Source organism: Etheostoma spectabile, unplaced genomic scaffold (genome assembly GCF_008692095.1).
Source record: "Etheostoma spectabile isolate EspeVRDwgs_2016 unplaced genomic scaffold, UIUC_Espe_1.0 scaffold00569560, whole genome shotgun sequence".
Lineage (NCBI taxonomy): Eukaryota > Metazoa > Chordata > Actinopteri > Perciformes > Percidae > Etheostoma > Etheostoma spectabile.
In genome coordinates, this window is record NW_022605195.1 from 3,737 (window position 1) to 24,094 (window position 20,358).

Below are 20,358 nucleotides of genomic sequence, written 5' to 3' on the forward strand. Positions count from 1 at the left end.
ATCCTTGAAGTGCTTTTCATTTTCTGTTTCAAAGGAGAGAGAAAGAGAGCTAGTAAATCAAATTGAGAGGGAGGCAGTGCGAAATAGAGAGGCCGAGAGAGAGAGTAAGAGGATGCGAGAGGGCAAAATGTTTTGAAAGGTATTTTCAAGTGGCCATTTCAACTGTGCTAATTGATAATTCTCCATGACTAACGCACCACTAACTGGCCTTGAGCCGTGCTAGCTTAGCTTAAAAAATGGTATTATATGGTGATTTCTAAAGGATTTCAGAGAAAAGAGAGAGAGTGATAGCTCAGCTGGACGTACTGTACTTACTGTAAATTCAAGCTTGTGAGCCACTAACATCCAAAGAGGCGTCTGTAAAGGGGATCAGAGCCAACATAAGGAAACAGCATAAACATGTCTAGCCCTTTAATTTACGATTATACTTTGTCTACTGAATACTATATGGTCAAAAGTGTATGGACACGTGAAAATTACACTTCTATGTGATTGTTGGTCATCTCATTCCTGAACTGTCCAACCCCAGGTTGAAAACCATTGGTTTTAAATATTATTGTATGTAGTAGCATAATTGGAATTAAGAGGCCTACAGCCCAAACCATGAAAAACAGCCCCAGACCAGACACAAATGCATATGGAAAAGTGTCCACATACCTTTGGCCAAATAGTGTACATAAATGGAAACTTGGGGCCACGCTTACCTGTAAAAAAATCGTAGAAGCTAATAGCTAACAAAAAGCAACAGCTTTAAGTACAAGATATAATACAGCAGAGAGAAGGTTGTGTAGCATCACATGGTAAAATATAAATGTGTGTTATAGTGAATCTGACAGTGCTATGAGCACGCACTCACTTATAAACACAATTTGGAGACGCTCCTCTTCACTAAAGACATGTTGAGCCAACTGTCAAATCATTAAGCCGAGTGTCTCACATTTACTTATCTGTGAAAGGCAGAGGGAGCAGATGAACACTTTCTATTTCTATTTCTTTTTTTATGGTTTAGATCAGGGTGGTCAAACTCAACTTCACTAAGGTCCACATTGGAAATAAGAATCACATCAAGGGCCAGACGTGTTTAGTTTATTGATATGCTTTTATCTAATCATCCTAAAGAAGTTCTAAAGAAGTCAGAAAAAGTTCCTCTGCCATCATAGAAAAATAAACGCCCAAAAACATCTGAAAAACTGACAAAAACATTGGCAAAAGTGACAACAACATCGGAAAAAGTGACAAATCGTCGAAAAAGCACCAAAAACTAGGTGGACCAAAATGTATTGTGAACCTAAATTAATATGTTGGCCGGATCATAATCTGTGATGGTCCAGGTTTGGCTCCTCGTAGATTATGTGGTTTAGATGGTTCAGTTTAGTGTTGACAACCGTGGCAATGCAAGAATGTAAGGCCATAATGACCACTTTAGATAATCCTCACTCTGTAATATATCCCTGTATGTCTGTATCCCTTCTATTGTTTTCCTCTCTCAGATATTCTCTGGAATGTGGAAATGGGATGTCATGCTGATGCTGATTCTCATTGAAGTCATTACTTTCTGTCTTACAGGTTATTCAGTGCCATCTTAGAGCAGGCCACCAAGGGGGACGGTGCCACTCCTATTGGAGGGAAGGCAGCGGGCTTCGATGTCAAGGCTCTAAGGGCGTTTAGAGTACTCAGACCCCTCAGACTGGTCTCTGGAGTACCCAGTAAGTAAGAGCTGTAGATGAAAGAAAGACAGAAAAGAAAGAGATGCTCTGAGGATCAGGTGTGAATGGTTATTGGGTGAGGTAGGAGCAATATGAACCACAGATTGGAGCTGATATTGCTGCCTGATGCCACACATACACACACACACAGTGATGTGTAAATGCACACACATGCACAACAAAGAGTCCTCTTGTCAGATACTCAGACAGTATAAGCAGTAGATGAGTTGTCTGTCAGCCTGTCTGTGTTAGTGACTACAAAAATCAATAATCCACAAGGCCAGAAGACAAGAAAGGATCGGATATCGTGGATAAAGGCTTTGCTAGTGTGTGTCCGTGTACATGTATGTGTACGTGTACGTGTGTGTGTGTGTGTGTTTGTGTGCTTTTTGTTTAATTTCTGTGATTTCAGTAGCAAGCCAATGCACATCCCACACTCTGGGACACTATTGTTTGGTTTAATAGCGTGAGTTAGCCAGGATGCCAGCCAAACTTAGCCCCGCCCACAACATTTGAGGTCGGGAAGTTTGGTCTGGACTTGATCTGTTGTGGAGCAGTTATGCTCAAACCAGAGCTGTTTGGACCAATCAATTTGTCAGGGCGGGCTTTATACGATGATGGACAGATGATTAACAGTAAGGTAATCAACCACATCACGAAAGAACGCTTGGGTTGAATTCGTTTACAACAAGATGGCTGTCGCTGGAGAATTGAGATGTGTATTTTGAGAGGTATTTTCTTTCCTGGTTTGGTTGAAACGCCCCATAATCACACCCCAGTGGAGCAGTACTCATATCCTGACTAGAATCTGAGTATAACGACTTATAACATCATCACTCACAATTTTGAGTGCTACAGTGCACACCATTCAGACTGAATCCAGTCCAACATCCCTGGACTGTGTTGAATTGGTATCATGGCAACTGATCAGTTGCATGCTTGCTAACTCTTCTTATTTGCTGTAGAAGTTACAAAAATCATGGTAAATAAACTTAGTAATGAACCTGTTTATTCTGTTTAAATGGGACATCTGTTCTAAACTACACTATACTATTATACAAACTACATTTGAATCAGGAGAGACATGTTTGCAGATATGCAAATAAGGTTATTAGACTCCATTGCTATACAAATAGTTTGTATATAAATACATAGGGGTAGAGAACCATCAGACCCCCCGATGGAATCTAGACACCGATGATGGTGACAAAGGAGCCTAAAAACCAGACCGAAGGAGGCTCCAGACCGGTCAGCTGGAGTAGATGACTGGAGGTGAAAGTGGAGGTGGAGGGTTGCACTCTTTGCCTGCAGCGACAGCTGATAGAAAAGGGAGAAACAGATTTTTTAAAGCAGGGTTGTGACTCTGTGATTGGCCCTTGCATTTTGTGTATGACTCTGATTGGTTTAGCAGGAAAGTGAACGCCTCCAACAGCTACTTTGAGTTAGGTAGAGCATTGATTAAGAGTTAGGTCTTCCTGAAAGAATTTACACTGAGATACACAAGAATGTAACCCTTCGTTTTCTTTCAAAGGTGTAATAGCATGCAAAATTCCCAGTTCATACGTACCTTAGTTTTGGATAAATAGATCTTAGTAATTGGTTCAGGCTGCATGCAAAAATGAACAAGTAAAAAATAAGCTGTCATCAACGTGATCTCATAAGCTGTGTATTTATATAAACGTGTCGTAATACATTTTTGACAAAGTGATCAAATAAACCCAAATTTATAAATGTGGATTCTTTTGATTTGACATGACCAAAAACATTTACATTTGAATGTCTTTCATGCTAATAAGCCTCCCCAACAGAATGTATACCTGTCACTGTTTTTGTGAGTTATTAGTATGCAGTATCCTGAGCCTTTGTCATGAACGCATTCAGTAAATTGACTGTACAGTTGTATCGAACAAGTATTATTTTTTGTATTCTTTCTTAGAAACTCATTGAAGACTCTCTGAGTGGATGATCACACGCAAAAGGGAATATTTAGGCTTTATAACAACAATAGGAGTCAGTTTGAGTGCTTACATGGTGATTAACTTCTCTGCTTTACGATGCACTACAAACACTTTTATATGAGAAAAAGGCTTTCATCATTAGCTGCTCTTTTTTTTTTGACCAACCGTAATGTCCTCAGCATTTTTCTGTGTGTTTGCCGCAGGTTTACAGGTAGTGTTGAACTCCATAATCAAAGCCATGGTTCCTCTGCTCCATATCGCCCTGCTTGTCCTCTTCGTCATCATCATCTATGCCATCATCGGCCTGGAGCTCTTCATGGGCAAGATGCACAAAACCTGCACTCACCAGAATACAGGTACGCACACGCATACACAAACATGCACATAAGAAAGAGACAGAGGGGGAGAGACTAGTGTCTAGTTGCAAATACAACATGCATGATCAGACACATACACTTGTTTATTCAATGCCAAGATACATTTTGAAGCATGTATGCAACTGTGTTTGAAAGCATGCTTGAGTAGCCATATATTCACTCTTCAGCTCCAGAGATGGACACACAGGTGAATATTGTACCACAAAAACCTTTTCATCTGAAATAAAACGGCATACATCTTTAACAGTCAATAAGACATCACCTATCAGCCAACAGGGCAGGGAGAAAATAGAGCACATACCTTAAACTGTTTAAATGATAACCTCCATTAATTATTGAAACCCTCATTTCTGTTTCTGAGTATGAATAATTTGGCCAATAATTGAAACCAATAGCTTCCATAAATGATTGAACATATATTAGTGAAGGCCCTTAGGTATGAATGGACTTAAGTGTTGTTATGGTGATGTTATAGGTCCCATCAGAGGCATTACCTTTGCACTGGGTAAGTGCTGGTGGACTATACATCACCCTCGAGAGCTTGTTTTTTATTAGAGTAATCGCTAAACACTTTTTCACATTGATTTTTCTTTTAGTTGTAGACATTTTTTAGATGTACTGAAAATGTAGTAGTAGTTATTTGATACTTCTTCTGTAAGAGTCCCGGTCATTTTCTGCATAAGTAGTGTAAGGTGACTTACAGTTGGACCACTTCCAATCCATATTGGATGGGCATGAAACTCCCACGGTGGACTCATCTGTATAAAAGATGTGCAACTATGTTACAAGACATCTTTTAGAAAAAGTCAAAGGTACAAAGCCTGTGTGCATAAAATACGAGGGTGGATGCAAATTACAACTCTCAAGTAACATATCAGTAAGTAACATCCCATCACTAAGCTTAGTTCTGTCTTGTCTCTAACAACCAGCAAGAAGCTAAAGGCAACACTTTAAACAAACCAGCAAATACAATAATTATTTTATATTTGTTTGCACCAGTTGACATTTTTAGATAGGAAGGATACAGTATAACAACATATCTTTATTCATATTTTTATTGTCACAGGCACCATTGCGGAGGAAAAGCCGGCACCGTGTGCACCTGATGGAGCTTACGGTCGACACTGTAAATACAACGGAACAGAGTGCAGAGTGGGATGGGAGGGCCCAAACGATGGCATCACCAACTTTGACAACTTCGCCTTTGCCATGTTGACGGTGTTCCAGTGTATAACCATGGAGGGCTGGACGGACGTTCTGTACTGGGTGAGCCGGACACCACAACAGTGTCTTTATGTGTGTATGGGTGGAGTGAGTGCCATACTGCTCGGTGTGTGTAGCCACCGTGCTGTATCTGTAACATCAGTGCCACATGAGTGCTTTTGAAAAAAGAACATTAAGCAATAACCCAAACACCTCTGTCAGAAAGGCAGGTAAGCACACAAAGATTATTTAAAGAAAGACGAAGGCTGAATCAATGCAGACAATACACTGTGTCATTGAAGGCACAGATTCATTTGGAACGTGTGTGGAATCCCGATGCTTGATTCAAGTGTCAAGTGAAAACACACACAGCCACACACATACACACACACAAATACAAATACAGCCACCGAGGCATTGAAACACAAAAAAACTATCCCTTTCTTAGTAAATGGCCAGAAGCATGCAGCAGCCCCGTGCAGTTCTAGGTGATAAGGGCTCAAAAATCAGGAAGCTCCACCTTAAATTACATACACTTGTATGTGTGTTTTAGCTAGTATGTGTGTTTTCTCAAACATCAATCAGAGTTGTTGCCACTACTCTACTGCTGTGTGTTACTTTGCCATGATGAGACCCAGGGCAGTGGCAGTTACTGGAAGGTCCTTAATATGAGTGCACACTGCGGTCTGTCTCACCGCTGCAAAGCATTCATGTGGTACAGATGAGTGCCGGTTCTTGGGATTTTCAAAACATCACTTTTCAACTGAATGTCAACATTAACTGCTACAATAGAACGAAATTGTGCTAATTTACATGACGTATCTAATAGCCTCAATTTGAGCTTCTAATGTATTATCATTATATTTCATTATATTTATCATTATATTTAGGTCACAGAGCTAAGTATCCATTTCTCTGGAATTAAAGATGATGATCTCAGGAGGTTGTTGAACAACACATTTATGACGGTATTATTTCGAGGATCATAAGACTAATCTGTCCATGTCAATGAAAAATAATCAGTCCACTCCACAAATGAAATTATTTTCATCCTGTAGCTAGAATTTTGACTATGTTTCCTTATCCAAAAAAGATGGCAACAAGAAGTGACATATTTCCTTTATTGTTTTTTGCTTTTTTTGTTGTATTAAACAATTAATATACATTTACCTGATAACTACACATTTTGTCCATATTGTCAATCAACCAATGAGATCCAGTATTTTCTTTTTGTTTGTTCTTTGTTAGAGTTTGTTAGAAGGGGTAAATTACATTATTGGTTTTTAAAAGATCGCCAGTGATTTAGCTTTCAGAGAAACAGATTTTGAACTCTGTGACTTGAATAATACATGAGAAGCACACATTGGGGCTAGCTAACAAGCAATACTGGAATAATGAATGAATTATTAGATTAGTAAATGTTTTAGGAATACAAAAGTAATGGAATGAATGGTTACACTGGTAAAGAAGTTTGATTGATGCAAAGAAAATTGATGTTTTTAGCTATCCTAGTCTCAGTTTGGTGGCAACATTGAACTGTCAGAACTGGTTAGTTTTGGGTGAGTGTGGGATCTTACTGTACATACAAGCAGGTGCATGTGCTGGTCGGAAGACAAGAGTACAGCCAGTCTAGATGCTCTGTGTGTGTGTGTGTGTGTGTGTGTGTGTGTGTGTGTGTGTGTGTGTGTGTATACACATGGAGCAGAGAGCTTACTGGCTCTACACCCCTCCTGCAACTACCCTGTCTGCTGCAACCTCCTACACACTCACATGTGCACACATCAGTTAAATCGTACACTTCACTTATTTTGTTGTGCAGCCAGATCACTTTATGATAAACAGGACCTTGGTTAGAGTACAAATAATTATGGGAAAACCGTTAGACAACAGCAAGCCTTTCATTCAGTTTGGGCCATTCATTTTCATAGTTTTCATTATGTCACATACTACAGATTTATGACAGATCCTTTAGAATAATAATCAGATATTTCACTTAATATCCAATTCTCGATGCTGAACTTCTCTGACATAACCTTGTCTACACCATCTACCATTTACATTAGCCCTAATAACCATCTGTCTTAAGCAGTCCTTAATACAATATCCAGATAAGTGTGTGGAATGTTTCCCTGCAAATTAAAATTGCCATCCTTATTTATTTTACTATTATTTTTAAGCCTCACATGCGATAAATTCTCTATAAAAGAATATGATTGGTTTATATGGTCAATGTAGAGTCACAGCATCTAAAACCATAAAGCCCCATCCACCTTTACAACAAACGTTTCCTTCAGGAATTGTAACTGTGTAAAGATTTTCTATATAAGAGGTTTGCTGTTGAGGTGACAAAAGCAGTTAAGTGTTGTTTAGTGTGTTCTTAATTATGGATTGTCAAGGACCTGCTCTCCAACAGGCAGACAAAAGGGTTTATACACACACTTAAACATACAATACTGCCACTCTTGAATGCCAGGTCTTTCTATTGCTCTTTCAAATATGCACTGTTCTTTTCTTGTTTTCCTGCTTTATTTCCCTCTCTAACACACTTCCTGCCCTTGACCTCTACTGCCCCCTTCATTATTTCTATGTCAACTTCCTCAAACCTCTTCCTCTTTCTCCCACGTCTTCTTTCTTCCCCATTGTCCTCATCCCTCTCTTCTTTGCACCCCCCTTATCTGTCCTCTATCCTCCACCCCTCCTCGCTGTTAATCCCCCTCTTCTCTCTGTCTCCTTCTCTCCTATGTCTCTTGTCTCTCTCAGATGCAGGATGCTATGGGCTATGAGCTGCCATGGGTCTATTTTGTCTCTCTCGTCATCTTCGGCTCCTTTTTCGTTCTCAATCTCGTTCTGGGGGTGTTGAGCGGGTAAGAGGTTGTCCTGTTGTCATGTGTGTACAAATGTCTGTATGTGTGTCTGTGTGTCTGTGTGTGTGTGTGTGTGTGTGTGTGTGTGATGTGGCTGTACAGTACATAGTGTTTTGGATGTGATAAATGGCCATGCAACAAGACTCCCTGGACCAGACATTTAAAGTGCAATTTATGGTTGATTATTAAGGAGCCGGTGAACCACTGCAGAGTGGAATGGAATGGAAAAAACGCATGGTTTGCCACTATAAAGCACAATATTGGGCATATTTGTAGTATTATTGTTGTCATTATTATTGTTATTATTAGGGCAAGTGCACTTTACATGCCAGTGTCTGTTTAAGTAAACACAGATTTTACATATATAAATGCATCTTCTGCTGAATGTAACTGTACATAAACTGCAGTAATCTTATAGCATTTTGCTTTGTATGTTTAGTTTTAATTTTAATAGTTTTGAAACTGTGTAAATCCAGACTCTCCTGCTGTAAAATTACACGCTTCAGCCGCGAACATCGTAATGCCAATCATCATCATTTCAATTAAGGATCTTAATACACACATTACAGGATTAAGGTAAACGTTACAGGACAACCTTGGCTAATGGCTGAAAGTAAGATACTGCTTAAGCGTCTGCTTAGGCAGACTCTCTTATTTAGTCCACATGTTGAATAACATACACAAGCAACTTACTTTTCTCATTTGTCTTTCTTTTAGAGAAGTTAGTTGTTTTTGTTCAGTCCAGGCTTAGTTTGAAAAGACCGTCTTCCTTCTTAAACATGTGACTGCATTTAAAGATCTGTCATGTGTGTTGGTTGACATACATGATTGTCTCGTGAATGTAAATGTGCTGTATTTATATAGCGCTTTTCTAGTCTTAACGACTACTCAAAGCACTTTACATCATACAGGATACATTCACCAATCACACACATTCATACACTGTGGCCGAGGCTGCCTTACAAGGTGCCACCTGCTCATCAGATAAACACTCACACACATTTACACTTCGATGTGCAGCAACTCGGGGTTCAGTGTCTTGCCCAAGGACACTCGACATGAGACTGCAGGACCAGGGATTGAACCACCAACCTTCCGATTGGCAGGCAACCGCTCGACCACTGAGCCACAGCCGCCCCGTGTGCAGATTAGCTTGCATCTGCTTACATTGTTTGTTATGTGCAGCCTGTTTGTATAGAGGCACATGATGTGTTTTCTTTTCAATAAATGTCTCTCCAGCAGACAAGCTGGGTGCTGTTTTACCTCACTCGGCCAAGTCACGCTGTTTTAGTACAAGCACCACCAGGCCTGTAGGGACACACTGGGGTATTAATAATTCCCCCTTTAGGCCAGCCATGGAGGTGGAACCTAAAAAAACAACAGGGAAAACACAACAGCAAAAAAGGTTATTTTGAGGACAGAGTGACATCTGGAGGAAACATGGCATTCAAAATGTAAATTATCTAATGGAAGGCTTCACTGAGGAAACATACATTTTTGTAAATGCTCATTAAAAGCATTACAGTTAGCAGCTATACATAATTTGATAATCCGAGTTGAAAACCAGATGATAATTATAACAACCATAACAAAAATGATAATATAGTAATACTAGTTATGATAATAATGAGTTACAGCTCAAAATTTAAATGTTTTAATAAAAACAACAATAAAACTTAGACTAAACTATTCTATTCAAATTACATTTATTTTGAAAGAGTAATGATATTGAGAAAGAGAGAGAGTAATTTGTCACAAAGGCAGTAATTATGTCCATTCCTTGGGAGTCTTGCTGCACAGTCTGTTGAGTGTCTAACTCTTCTTTCCACATGATAATGCTGAAAAGGATTGATTTCAGTGTTACTGATAAATTAAACTGTTCTTTAACTTGTAACCCTCCTTTATATGTGCTCAAGCGATACATACCCATTTGTTCAAATCCAAGTTAAATATAGCCAGTCAGATATGTTGCCATGTGGCCCACTAAGTGACTCTGACAAATACCATGAATGCACCATATCTCTGCAGGGATCCTGCAGAAGCAAACGGTCCCATCTGTTGGGAACTTTCACTTAGGATCTAACCCCGTCCCTGTTCCACTCCTCCCTTCCCTCAACATCCTTTTTGGCGCTTTCCTTGCTTTCATCCTCCCTGCCCTCTCAATGTTCTCTCTACTTGCCTTTCTTTTCCTCCCTCCATCTTTACTTTCCATCCACCTTCCATGATCCTTCCATCCATCCATCCATCCATCCATCCATCCATCTCTCTTTGGTCCCCACTCCTCCATGCCTCCATCTCTCCACCTAGGTGAATGATGCAGTAGGGTACATGTGGCCCTGGATGTATTGGTCACCTTAATCATCATCGATCCTTCTTTGTGCTAAACTTGGTTCTGGGGGTATTGAGCGGTAAGGGCAAGGTTAAAGGTCACTTGAGACTAACATCTCTCTCTCTCTCTCTCTCTCTCTCTCTCCTTCATGTCTTCATGCTGTTGTCCCTAGAGAGCTTCACTGTTGTCATTCTTGAAGAGAACTTTTTATTTCCGTCTACTTCCTGCTTCTGAAAGTAGATGGTGTTTAACTTTGTACTGTACAAAGCGTGTACAGGAATGTTTTGTAATTAAACTGGAAAGTGCAACCTGACAGTGACATTCAAATGTATATATGATCTAGTGATTCTTATGTCCAAAAGTTTTACAGTACCATGTGATGTGAATTCATAGATCTGAACTAAATTACCTGCACAAACAATGTTAGTTATTACAATTGTAGCTGACTTTAGTGCAATGGTACTTCAGCATCTGTCCCTAGGACAATACAACAGGACAGCTGGGTATTATTGGATTAGAGACCTTTTGATATTGCTTCTAGTGGCAATATGAAAGTCTTATTCTTCACAACTCTCCGCTCTCTACAACTCTATAGTGTTGCCCTTTATAGAAAAGCACTCTTACTATTATAACATTCTTTGTTCTCAGTGCAGCTTTTGGGAACACATTAAAAAGTTAACCTTTACTTTGCTTAAAGTTAGGCTTAGGGGTTAAGGCATTTCAAAAATACTAGAACCCCTTACCTGAGTGTAATTTGAAATATGAGTTGTATAAACAAATCACAGCTGATTTTTTTGTGATCAAAAAAATATATATTAAGAAATTGTAAACAATCAAGACAAAACAGTGACAAACAATTACAAGCAAGACACTAAGACAAAGAATGCGTCCCAGGGCAAAAAAAGAAAGAAAAAACAAATAATAATAACTAAACAGAGGAAAGACCGGATAGAGGGAAACAAACAAACCCACACAGAAACCACACACAACACATACATAAACAGACACACACACACAGACAGACACACACAAGACAAGGGACCAAACACCTGCGCAAGTTAGAGGTCCGGGCTGTTATTGTGGGAAATGTTTTACATTAGTAAATCTTCTACTTGTTCTGATGGTTTCTTTACATGCTGTATGTAGTTTATGATGTCTCACCCCTGACTGACTGATCCCAAATCTGACTCTAGATACCCACAGTGATGCAGGAGCATTGTGGGAAAAATATAGAGGTCTATCTGGTCCAAACAGCTTGGGGGTTTGGCTGTCTGACGCTTTGTCTGACTTCTGACTAATGATGCTGTCAACACACTACACAGCCTGACCTTTTACCAACTGCCTCCTCCATGGAGTGTGTGTGGGTCTTAGATTGGCATAATAACTAATGGCTAAACAGGAAGAAGAAGAGAGATGGGAATAGAGACCACAGACTGTAACAGAAACATTGGGTGTGACTGGGTTTGTCTGGACTTGATGTAATGTGTAAATAGAAATAATGGGGAGAGAGGCTGTCTTGAAAGAGAATTGGGGGGGTGGGGGGTGTAAACACTGGCACCTACAAACACAGATCAATAGGATTGGGTCTTCTGCTAATGTTCTGACAAGCGAGACAGTAGCAGTTTGTCCTAATGCTCATTGATCTATGGTGTTTGTGAGTGTTTGTCTTTGTCTGTGCTGTCTGTAGGTGTGATCTGTTCCATTATTCCTCTAAATTTCACATATAACACACCACATAAATTATGTTTAAGCCTAACCTGTAGATTGACTGTAGAAATCAATGAAAATGGCATATAACAATCTATAGAGTTTCATCCTGGTCTTGCTCTTCAGGGAACCTGTTTAATTGAAATCTTTGTCTTGATTGCATTATATATGATTAAGAATAATCAGATAAGCCTTCAGATAAGTCTGAACTTTTTTCTTAGACTTCTTTTGCTGCAAAAAGTCCAACTTAATTTTTTTTCTAAAACATACTGCATTTGCAGCTGGCAAGGCTGTGATGGTCTAAAGTTTACTCGCCAATGGACCTTCGAATGTGGATTTGTACACTTTTTAGCTGCAAATGTTCCCAAGCCTCCCAGCTCCTGTCAGCTCTCATCCAAATGAATTATTTGGCTCCAACCTGACTTTGACCTTCCCCAAGTGCAGCGTTTAATCAAATGTTCCTTAATTCTTTCTTTCATCCTGACACCTCAAAGTAATTTCACTAGTTTTCGTCATAATGTTTCGTGATTTCACACTATTCTAACATGGATTTTAGTTGTCTTAAATTATCTTTGCTTATGTCCTCTTTGCCCCATCACCTCCAAAATCCAGACACTTGAAAAAGGAGGCATCTACTGTATTACAAAGAAAAAAGTTATGAAAATAAGATTGCTCCCATAATAAGTGGCTACAGGAGTTTAAAAAAATAAAATGGATTGCTCATATTAATTCTACATTTACACCTTTCAATCAATTGTTTCTACATGAAGAGTTGCAAAAAGATAGCTGAGGCACAAAATGAAGCTCTCAGTTAGGGCTGCACAATTAATCTAATTTTAATCACGACCACAATTTTGGCTTCCCACGATCAAATTTGCGAGATCGAGCGATATTCTACCGCTTCGTAAACCACTGTCTGATCATGTGCCTGTCAGAGTTGTTCCCTGCATCGCGCAGCTTAGTTTCTAGATGTAGACAGTCACAGAGGACAGAGTAAAGTGAGGAAAATTCAACAGACAACAGCAGTGACCAGTGCTAGTTAGTGTCTGTTAGCTCACAGGGCTCTAGGGCTTGAGTAATATATTTCCTCAAGGTCGCACCAGTGCACACAAACAAACCAATGTTGTTTTTATCGATATGGTTTAAGGTTGCGATACATGACCCAGTCTTCTGTAAAGCCTTGTCTGTGTTAGTATATTTCCTCTACTCTCTCTCCTCTACTCTCTGCGCAGCCCCGCCACACAGCGGTGCCGGTCCACACTACTGACATTTGTCTACAGTTTGAATTGTTATTAAAACAGTTGTATATTGTTAAGCATGAGAGGCAAACCTGTATTTGTACCAGTGTTTCCGCTGGTTACTCTGCTATCGTGGCCGCCACGGCAAAAAACACAGAAGAAGTTATGGAATGCAACTAACTTCAGTTTGTAGAGTAATAGCGTTTAAGAAAAAAAACGTGGGTAACTTCGCTGACCCGCCATTCAACCCTGGCTGGACCTATTTATAATGAGTCAGCCATCACTCTGTGAGTAGCATATACGTCCATCGCACTCCTCCCTTCTTTCCCTAGCTCTTTTAATCAGTTATTGTTGAAAATAAGTGAAGGCGCTTTCTCAGAGATACATTAAAAATATATATACATATATACTATGCTATTTATTTCAGATAGCTAATTTTCATTTACATTTGTTGCAGCTGTCTGTCTATACAACATACAACTTCAACATAAGAAGAATGTAGCATAGTATGGATGTGAAAGCATTTATAAATAGCCTATATGAGAAAATAAATGTATTGGTTAAAATCAACAAATATCGTGATAATTAATGATGATCACAATATTGACAATCGTGATTATCATTTTGGCCATAACCGTGCAGCCCTACTCTCGGTCTACTTGTTCATCTTCATTTTGACCTATGTCCAAACCTCGGGGTTGTGACCAAAAAAATGAGATGGCAGACAAACAGGTGAAAAGCTCAGTGATACAGGACGACCTTGGTGCAGAGTCACTTCTCCTCCAATTTGACAGGAGCAAGCGGAGTTTGTACAGCTGGTGAGGATGCCCTCTCTATCCCCCTCTCTCTGGGTTTGTACCAAGCACATTGCAAGTTGGAGGGGTGGACTGCAGGAGGGGTGACTGCAGAAACTACAACTCCCTACAGCTTGGGAGCACCTGGGGCCCTGATGCCCTGTGACAGCAACAATTAGATGACTAATTTGCATGAATTACACAATTTGGACCCATCAAGTGTAATTCATTTTTTATCTATAATTATATTATAGACCAAAACACTATAATAAGTAATTTTTTACAATATATAAAACAATGCAACTGTATGACACTGAGAAATATCAAGTGTGTGAACAGTCCTCTAAAATAGAAAAGTAAATACTGTTAAATGCTTCAGTTCTGCCATTTGATTTTTCCAGTCATCAGCAATGGTTGGCCACAGGTAATAATTTGAGACTACCTGTAAAAGCACACTTTTGGGAAAGTTATTTTGCTTTAATTCAAAATGTTCTCCTTCTTTTCAAAGTATATGGCATGTCTTTACTTACTGTATCCACACTTGGCCAGTCAGCAGGGGTGTCTCAATTTACATTTCCACCAGGCTTAATGATTAGAATGCAGCTACAGTGATTCAGACATTTTTTAAATGCCGGAAAGAAAGTTCAGACAAATGATGGTAGTTTAATAGTTGCAGCTCATTTGCATATTGTGTTTGCATGGAGGCTTATCGTGTGCTTAATAAGAAGTTCAAATGTTTACCAACATACAAAAATAACAGAATTAAAGTGTATATATTTGCTTAAAAATATATTTTGATGAAGTGGAATGATTGAGATGTGAATCTGTCTGTCTGCTTTCATCTGTATTTGCATACTAATATCTTGTCTCCTTGGCACAATTTTTCTCTCTGCACTTGACATTTTTTCTTTCTCTTTAGCAGGTTTTCCCTCCTTCCTGTTTTGCACCACTGTATAATCTGTATTATCACAGTATTGTTACATGATTTGTTTTGCAGCACTTCAGTCTAGATTTTCAGGTTATTTTTTCTTCTCCCTCTGCCCCCCCCATCCCTCCATTCTGCTCCCCTCCTCCCAGAGAGTTTTCCAAAGAGAGAGAGAAGGCCAAGGCACGTGGTGACTTCCAGAAACTCAGAGAAAAACAGCAACTGGAGGAGGACCTCAAGGTAGGCAGTGGGTTTGTAGTTGAGGCCCCCTTTTCACAGAGGATGTTACAGCTGTCACAAATCACAGTATATAACTGCCAGGCATAGAAAAATGTGATTAACATTTTAGATGGATGTCAAAACACCAACGGTTTAAGGCAGTAAGCAAAGAAAGGAGACCAAGGAGACAACATGCTTACAGACAGGAAAAAAAAGAAAATAAAGACGCAGCCAAGTATTTTTTTTTTTTTTTGTTGAAAGGACTGCTTTCAGTACTGCTAACCAGTTAGTATTTTCCGTTTGTGTGTGTGTGCGTGGCGTGCGTGTGTGGTGTGTGGTGTGTGTGTGTGTGTGTGTGGTGTGTGTGTGTGTGTGTGTGAATAAGGGCTATTTAGACTGGATCACTCAGGCTGAAGACATTGACCCAGAGAATGAAGAGGAGGGCATGGACGATGACAAAACTAGAACTGAAACTACTGTGAGCTACAGTGTGTGTTTAACAGTAATGCCAAAAGGATGACAATCTATTTGCTTACTGCAATTTGCCTTGAGGATGACAGTGCATTTGTGCGTGTGATTTATGAATTGTTGTGTGGGGTACCGCAGTTAGTCTGGGTTTTGGTGCAGTAGGACTTCGCATGAGACAACACAGTTGGATTGATTGTGTTTAGATCTGAAGATATTTTGCGCTTCGTGCAAACAAGAACTTGTGAGGGTAACTGAGTGCACGTATGGTCTGTAAGTAGTGAGCTCGCTGCAGTCTCCATCACATGGTGCGGGTTCATAGTGAATGAATGACTGACAGACTGAGAGGATGTTAATATTTATCTGCATGCTTTGGCTGAGAACCCTCCTGAGGTTTAACATCAGTTTAGATATTAGTGGAATGTTTTAGACTGCATCTAATAGTCTCTAGCCACACCTTACATACACACAAAAAACAAAAAACACACACACACTAATCACTTATGCAAAATCTCTCTCTCTCTCTCTCTCTCTCCACACACACAGGCGCACACACAACACCACACACACACACACACACACACCCACACACCCACACACACACCACACACACACACAAAGACACACACACCAACACACACACACACCACACACACACACACACTCTCTCTCTCTCTTCAGGTATACATCCTTAGGAATGTGTTTTACATGTGTTTAAAAAAATTGCAAACAAAAATTAACATACTGCTACTCTCCACACACATCCAGAAAGACACACATTGTACATGTCTCCCAGTACTGAACTTCATTTCCTGAGGAGGGGAGTATAGCACTGGCCTCTTTCAACCTGGAGGTATGATTTAAAGGAAGATAGATAGAAAGGAGAGAGTAATTGTGCGAAAGAGAGCAGTGATTTGACAAAAAGTGTGTCTGTACTATTTTTTGCATGTACTGTTCAGTATGTAGTGCACTATTTTATAAATGATTAGAGTTCAGCTTCCTCACATTGATGATGAATGAATGATGAGGACTAAATATGCAAAGGCAGAGCACACATTCTGCACACAGCATGCTCATCTTCCACAAAGCACTGTGGCTCATTCTGAGAAACACTGATGACTGCCAAGGGAGAGAAAAAAAGAAAAAAAAATTTATGATCTAATCTTTCAGTGAAGCTCAAAAATTATCATGGTCAAATGAGCAAATGGCCTAATTTACATGAAAATGAGGCACAACACCCCTGTGGCTAATCCGTAACAAATCAACTTGTTTTCACACCTGTTACCGTTTACTCCCCTGGCCAATCAGTGTGTCCAAAAACCCATTAGCTGTGTGTGGCACATTAATGAGCAAACAATACATTGTGCGACCCCCGATTGAGCCAGTTGTGTTGTAGGGACAGAATGTGTAGAACAAGATAGATGTGTGCTTGACCCAGTGTAGTCCAATATAAACGTTACATATTAGGGATGTGCATCTTTACCTTAGAAGACATCTAATATGTATCTAGATACATGGGCTATGATACTGTTCAGGGACAATACATTTTGATATGGAACAATTCTGTGCAATTCAATGTTGAATCGATGTAGTGCGATTCAAGGAGACACGATTCAATCTGATAGATACAGTTAATCGTTTAATGTAAATTAATTTTTCATTCTAAATTAAAATAAGCTAATTCTATAAAAGAAGCATTGCCTACATTTAAATAAATATACATTTGTAACAAGGACCAGGCATAGCAAAGCTAGGACATTCTAATAGTATAACTTTAAAATTAATTTGCTAGCCACTTATAAATAACATATACATCAGATAAATTTAATGAAACAGCCTCCTTGCTGCTGTGATCTTGAGTCAGTAACTCAAACATAGATCAACGTTATACAGCCACTGTGAGCACTCCAGTTCTGCATACAGTATTACAGAAGTACACATGAGCACAATAATACTGCAGACTTTTTAGCCAATGTATTATATTCTAACTGAACATCTTAGAACATAACATCAATATTAAGTTAACATACCGAAATACATATATATATATATATATATATATTTTTTTTTGTATGCAGTTTACTCAAATGTTTATGAACGCACATGTGATGGGATGATTCACAGACCGCAACTAGTACGATTCACAATATCCACATGTATTCATTTCACCCCTAACTCCAAAAATGAAACCTAACATTAGCAGCACACACTGTACAGGTGTTTTTTTTATGCAAACCCAAACAAGGACACTGATTGGCTGACACACCCATTCCTTCATCACACAAATTGCGAGGCTTTTGTCCAAATTCTTGGTCTTTTGATCGATCCAGGGGTCCCTGTTATCATTGTAGTCGTATCTGTGATAATACACCAGACTCCATTTCGTATTGGTGGGACTTTACACCCGTAGTACATAATTACATGAAACACCAATTTACGTTTCAGTATTAAACTGTGTATCAGCCAGGTGCAAGATTCAGTCCATTACTTTTTTAAACTTGGGACGTTATTTGACAAAATGATTGATACATGATGAAAAGATTCTCTATCAGAAAGAGCAAGAGCCTCTCCCTCTGTTTTTAAAGGTGGAAAATCAAGTCACTCCTCCCATATTGCTCTGTCTCCCTCTCTCCTCGATGGATGGATCCTCCTTAGGGAAGATGAATGAGGGCAGTTTTGTCCCTGCTGCCCAGGACATTTTGCAATAGACCAATACACGCACACACTTTTACGTTAGTTGAATTGGACACTTAGAGAATAGAAGAAAGGATAGCAGAGTGAAAGATGGAAGGGAAAATAGATTGTGCGATATGAAAGATGGATAGAAATATACGTGTGTGTGTGTGTTGTGTGTGTGTGTGTGAGACAGAGAGGCTATCTGGGACAGAGAACATGGGATTTCACATTATGACCAAATCATACTATTAAAAATATTTTTTTTTTTGGCATTTTTAGGCCTTTATTTTTGACAGGACAGCTGAAGACATGAAAGGGGGGATAGAGGAGAATGACAAGGGCTGCAGGTTGGAGTTGAACTTGGTCCTGCCGCATCGAGGAGTAAACCTCTATACATGGCGCCTGCTCTTCCAACTGAGCTATCCGGGCGGCCCCCAAAAGTCATACTACTGAACACCACACTCGTAGAGAAGACGACACACCTTTCTACGTGTCGTCTTTCATTCATCATCCCATCTTAACATGAAGAGCTACAGGGGCAGCATATCATGTAGGATGTGAATAGTGGTGTTCACACATGATCATAAATATTTATAGTGTGAGTACATGTGTGGTTGTTTTTGGGTGGAGAGAGAAAGACTACTAGATGTCATTCACTGTATTGAGCATGAGTGATTGTGCATGCGTCAAGAGCATCTCTGAATATGGTGTTATCATTTTCACACACTCAAATGCGATCCAATATAGTGTGATATGAATGGTCTGTTAGTTTTTATTTATTTATTTATGTATATGCATCATGTTCCCTCTGCATGCACATTTTTGTATTTCCTGTCATCTCAGGGGTATATTGTATGCCTGTGTACGAGTGTCTTGCATGCATCTCACTCTTTGCAATCTTGCTTTGCAAATCTCTGTTTCCTGCATGCTGTCCGTCTTGTTTTGACATCCTGACACTGTGCTGTCTGTGTTGGGTAGTGTCCCCAGCCCACCTGGGTAAAAAGAGCAGTAAGTGTGCCTGGTTTCAGTCACTCTGCTGACTCTAAGGACGGTATGTGTGCCTCTCAGTGCTGTCACTGTGTGTGTGTTTGCTTGTTATCAGGCTTGTGTGGTACGATTGCTTTGCTTTGGTTGAATTTATCTTGGTAAATCTCAATAAATACAAAATAAGATATGAAGGGCTTGTGGTCAAGATGTCTCTTAGGTGCACATTGGTTTACATATCCCGTCTATACACCAAAAGAGAATCGGAGGATGGATGGAAGGATGAGCTAGGGAGAAACATGTCAGGGTTATTTTGCTTTAGGTTCAATAAGATAACATCCCTATTGAAACATATTTCATTGAAGACCACTCTACGTCTGTTTCAAGATGATAGTCATGAGAGATGTGTCAGTATATGAGTTGGAGTATAGCATATCAAAATATGTTCAGTATATTTAAGATTTTGCCTTTTTGCCTTTTTAAACTAAAGTATCAGCGTACTTCGGACCGTTCTATTGTCTGTTTATGGCAAAGAACAACTTAATTGGCTGTGGCTATTATTGAGGTCATCAAACACCCCTACACAGAAAAGTACAAAAAATAAAACAAATGGTTGTTTAAAATGTGTGTTAACAACATGACACAGTGTGTGGAGTTGGAGGGGCTGTCTCCTGTGTTCATGTTGATTATTGTGATAAAGTAGTAGGTCAAACAAGGTAAACATATTATAATATTTCTATCAAAATGTCCTGCTATGTATTTTTTATCAACACCTATTTGTGAGAGCTGTTTTATGTGTGTGCACGGTGTGAATATGATGGTGCCCAAGAAGCCTGTTTTCTTTCATCATTACTATCATCTGAAATTTAAGCTAAACCAATTTAGCTAAAACAATCCTTGGAACAGTGATTAG

The 20,358-nt window shown here is 39.4% G+C and overlaps 1 protein-coding gene across 1 annotated transcript; it reads left to right on the top strand.

Annotated features, from left to right (window-relative positions):
- Positions 1-1,566: 1,566 nt before the first annotated feature.
- LOC116685136 (voltage-dependent L-type calcium channel subunit alpha-1D) lies at positions 1,567-15,798 on the top strand (the record flags this gene model as incomplete). Its single annotated transcript, XM_032510353.1, has 6 exons — positions 1,567-1,706; positions 3,868-4,020; positions 5,108-5,307; positions 8,005-8,108; positions 15,254-15,341; positions 15,706-15,798. Coding segments are annotated over 6 exons (778 nt in total), but the record flags the coding sequence as incomplete, so codon positions are not given.
- Positions 15,799-20,358: the final 4,560 nt, after the last annotated feature.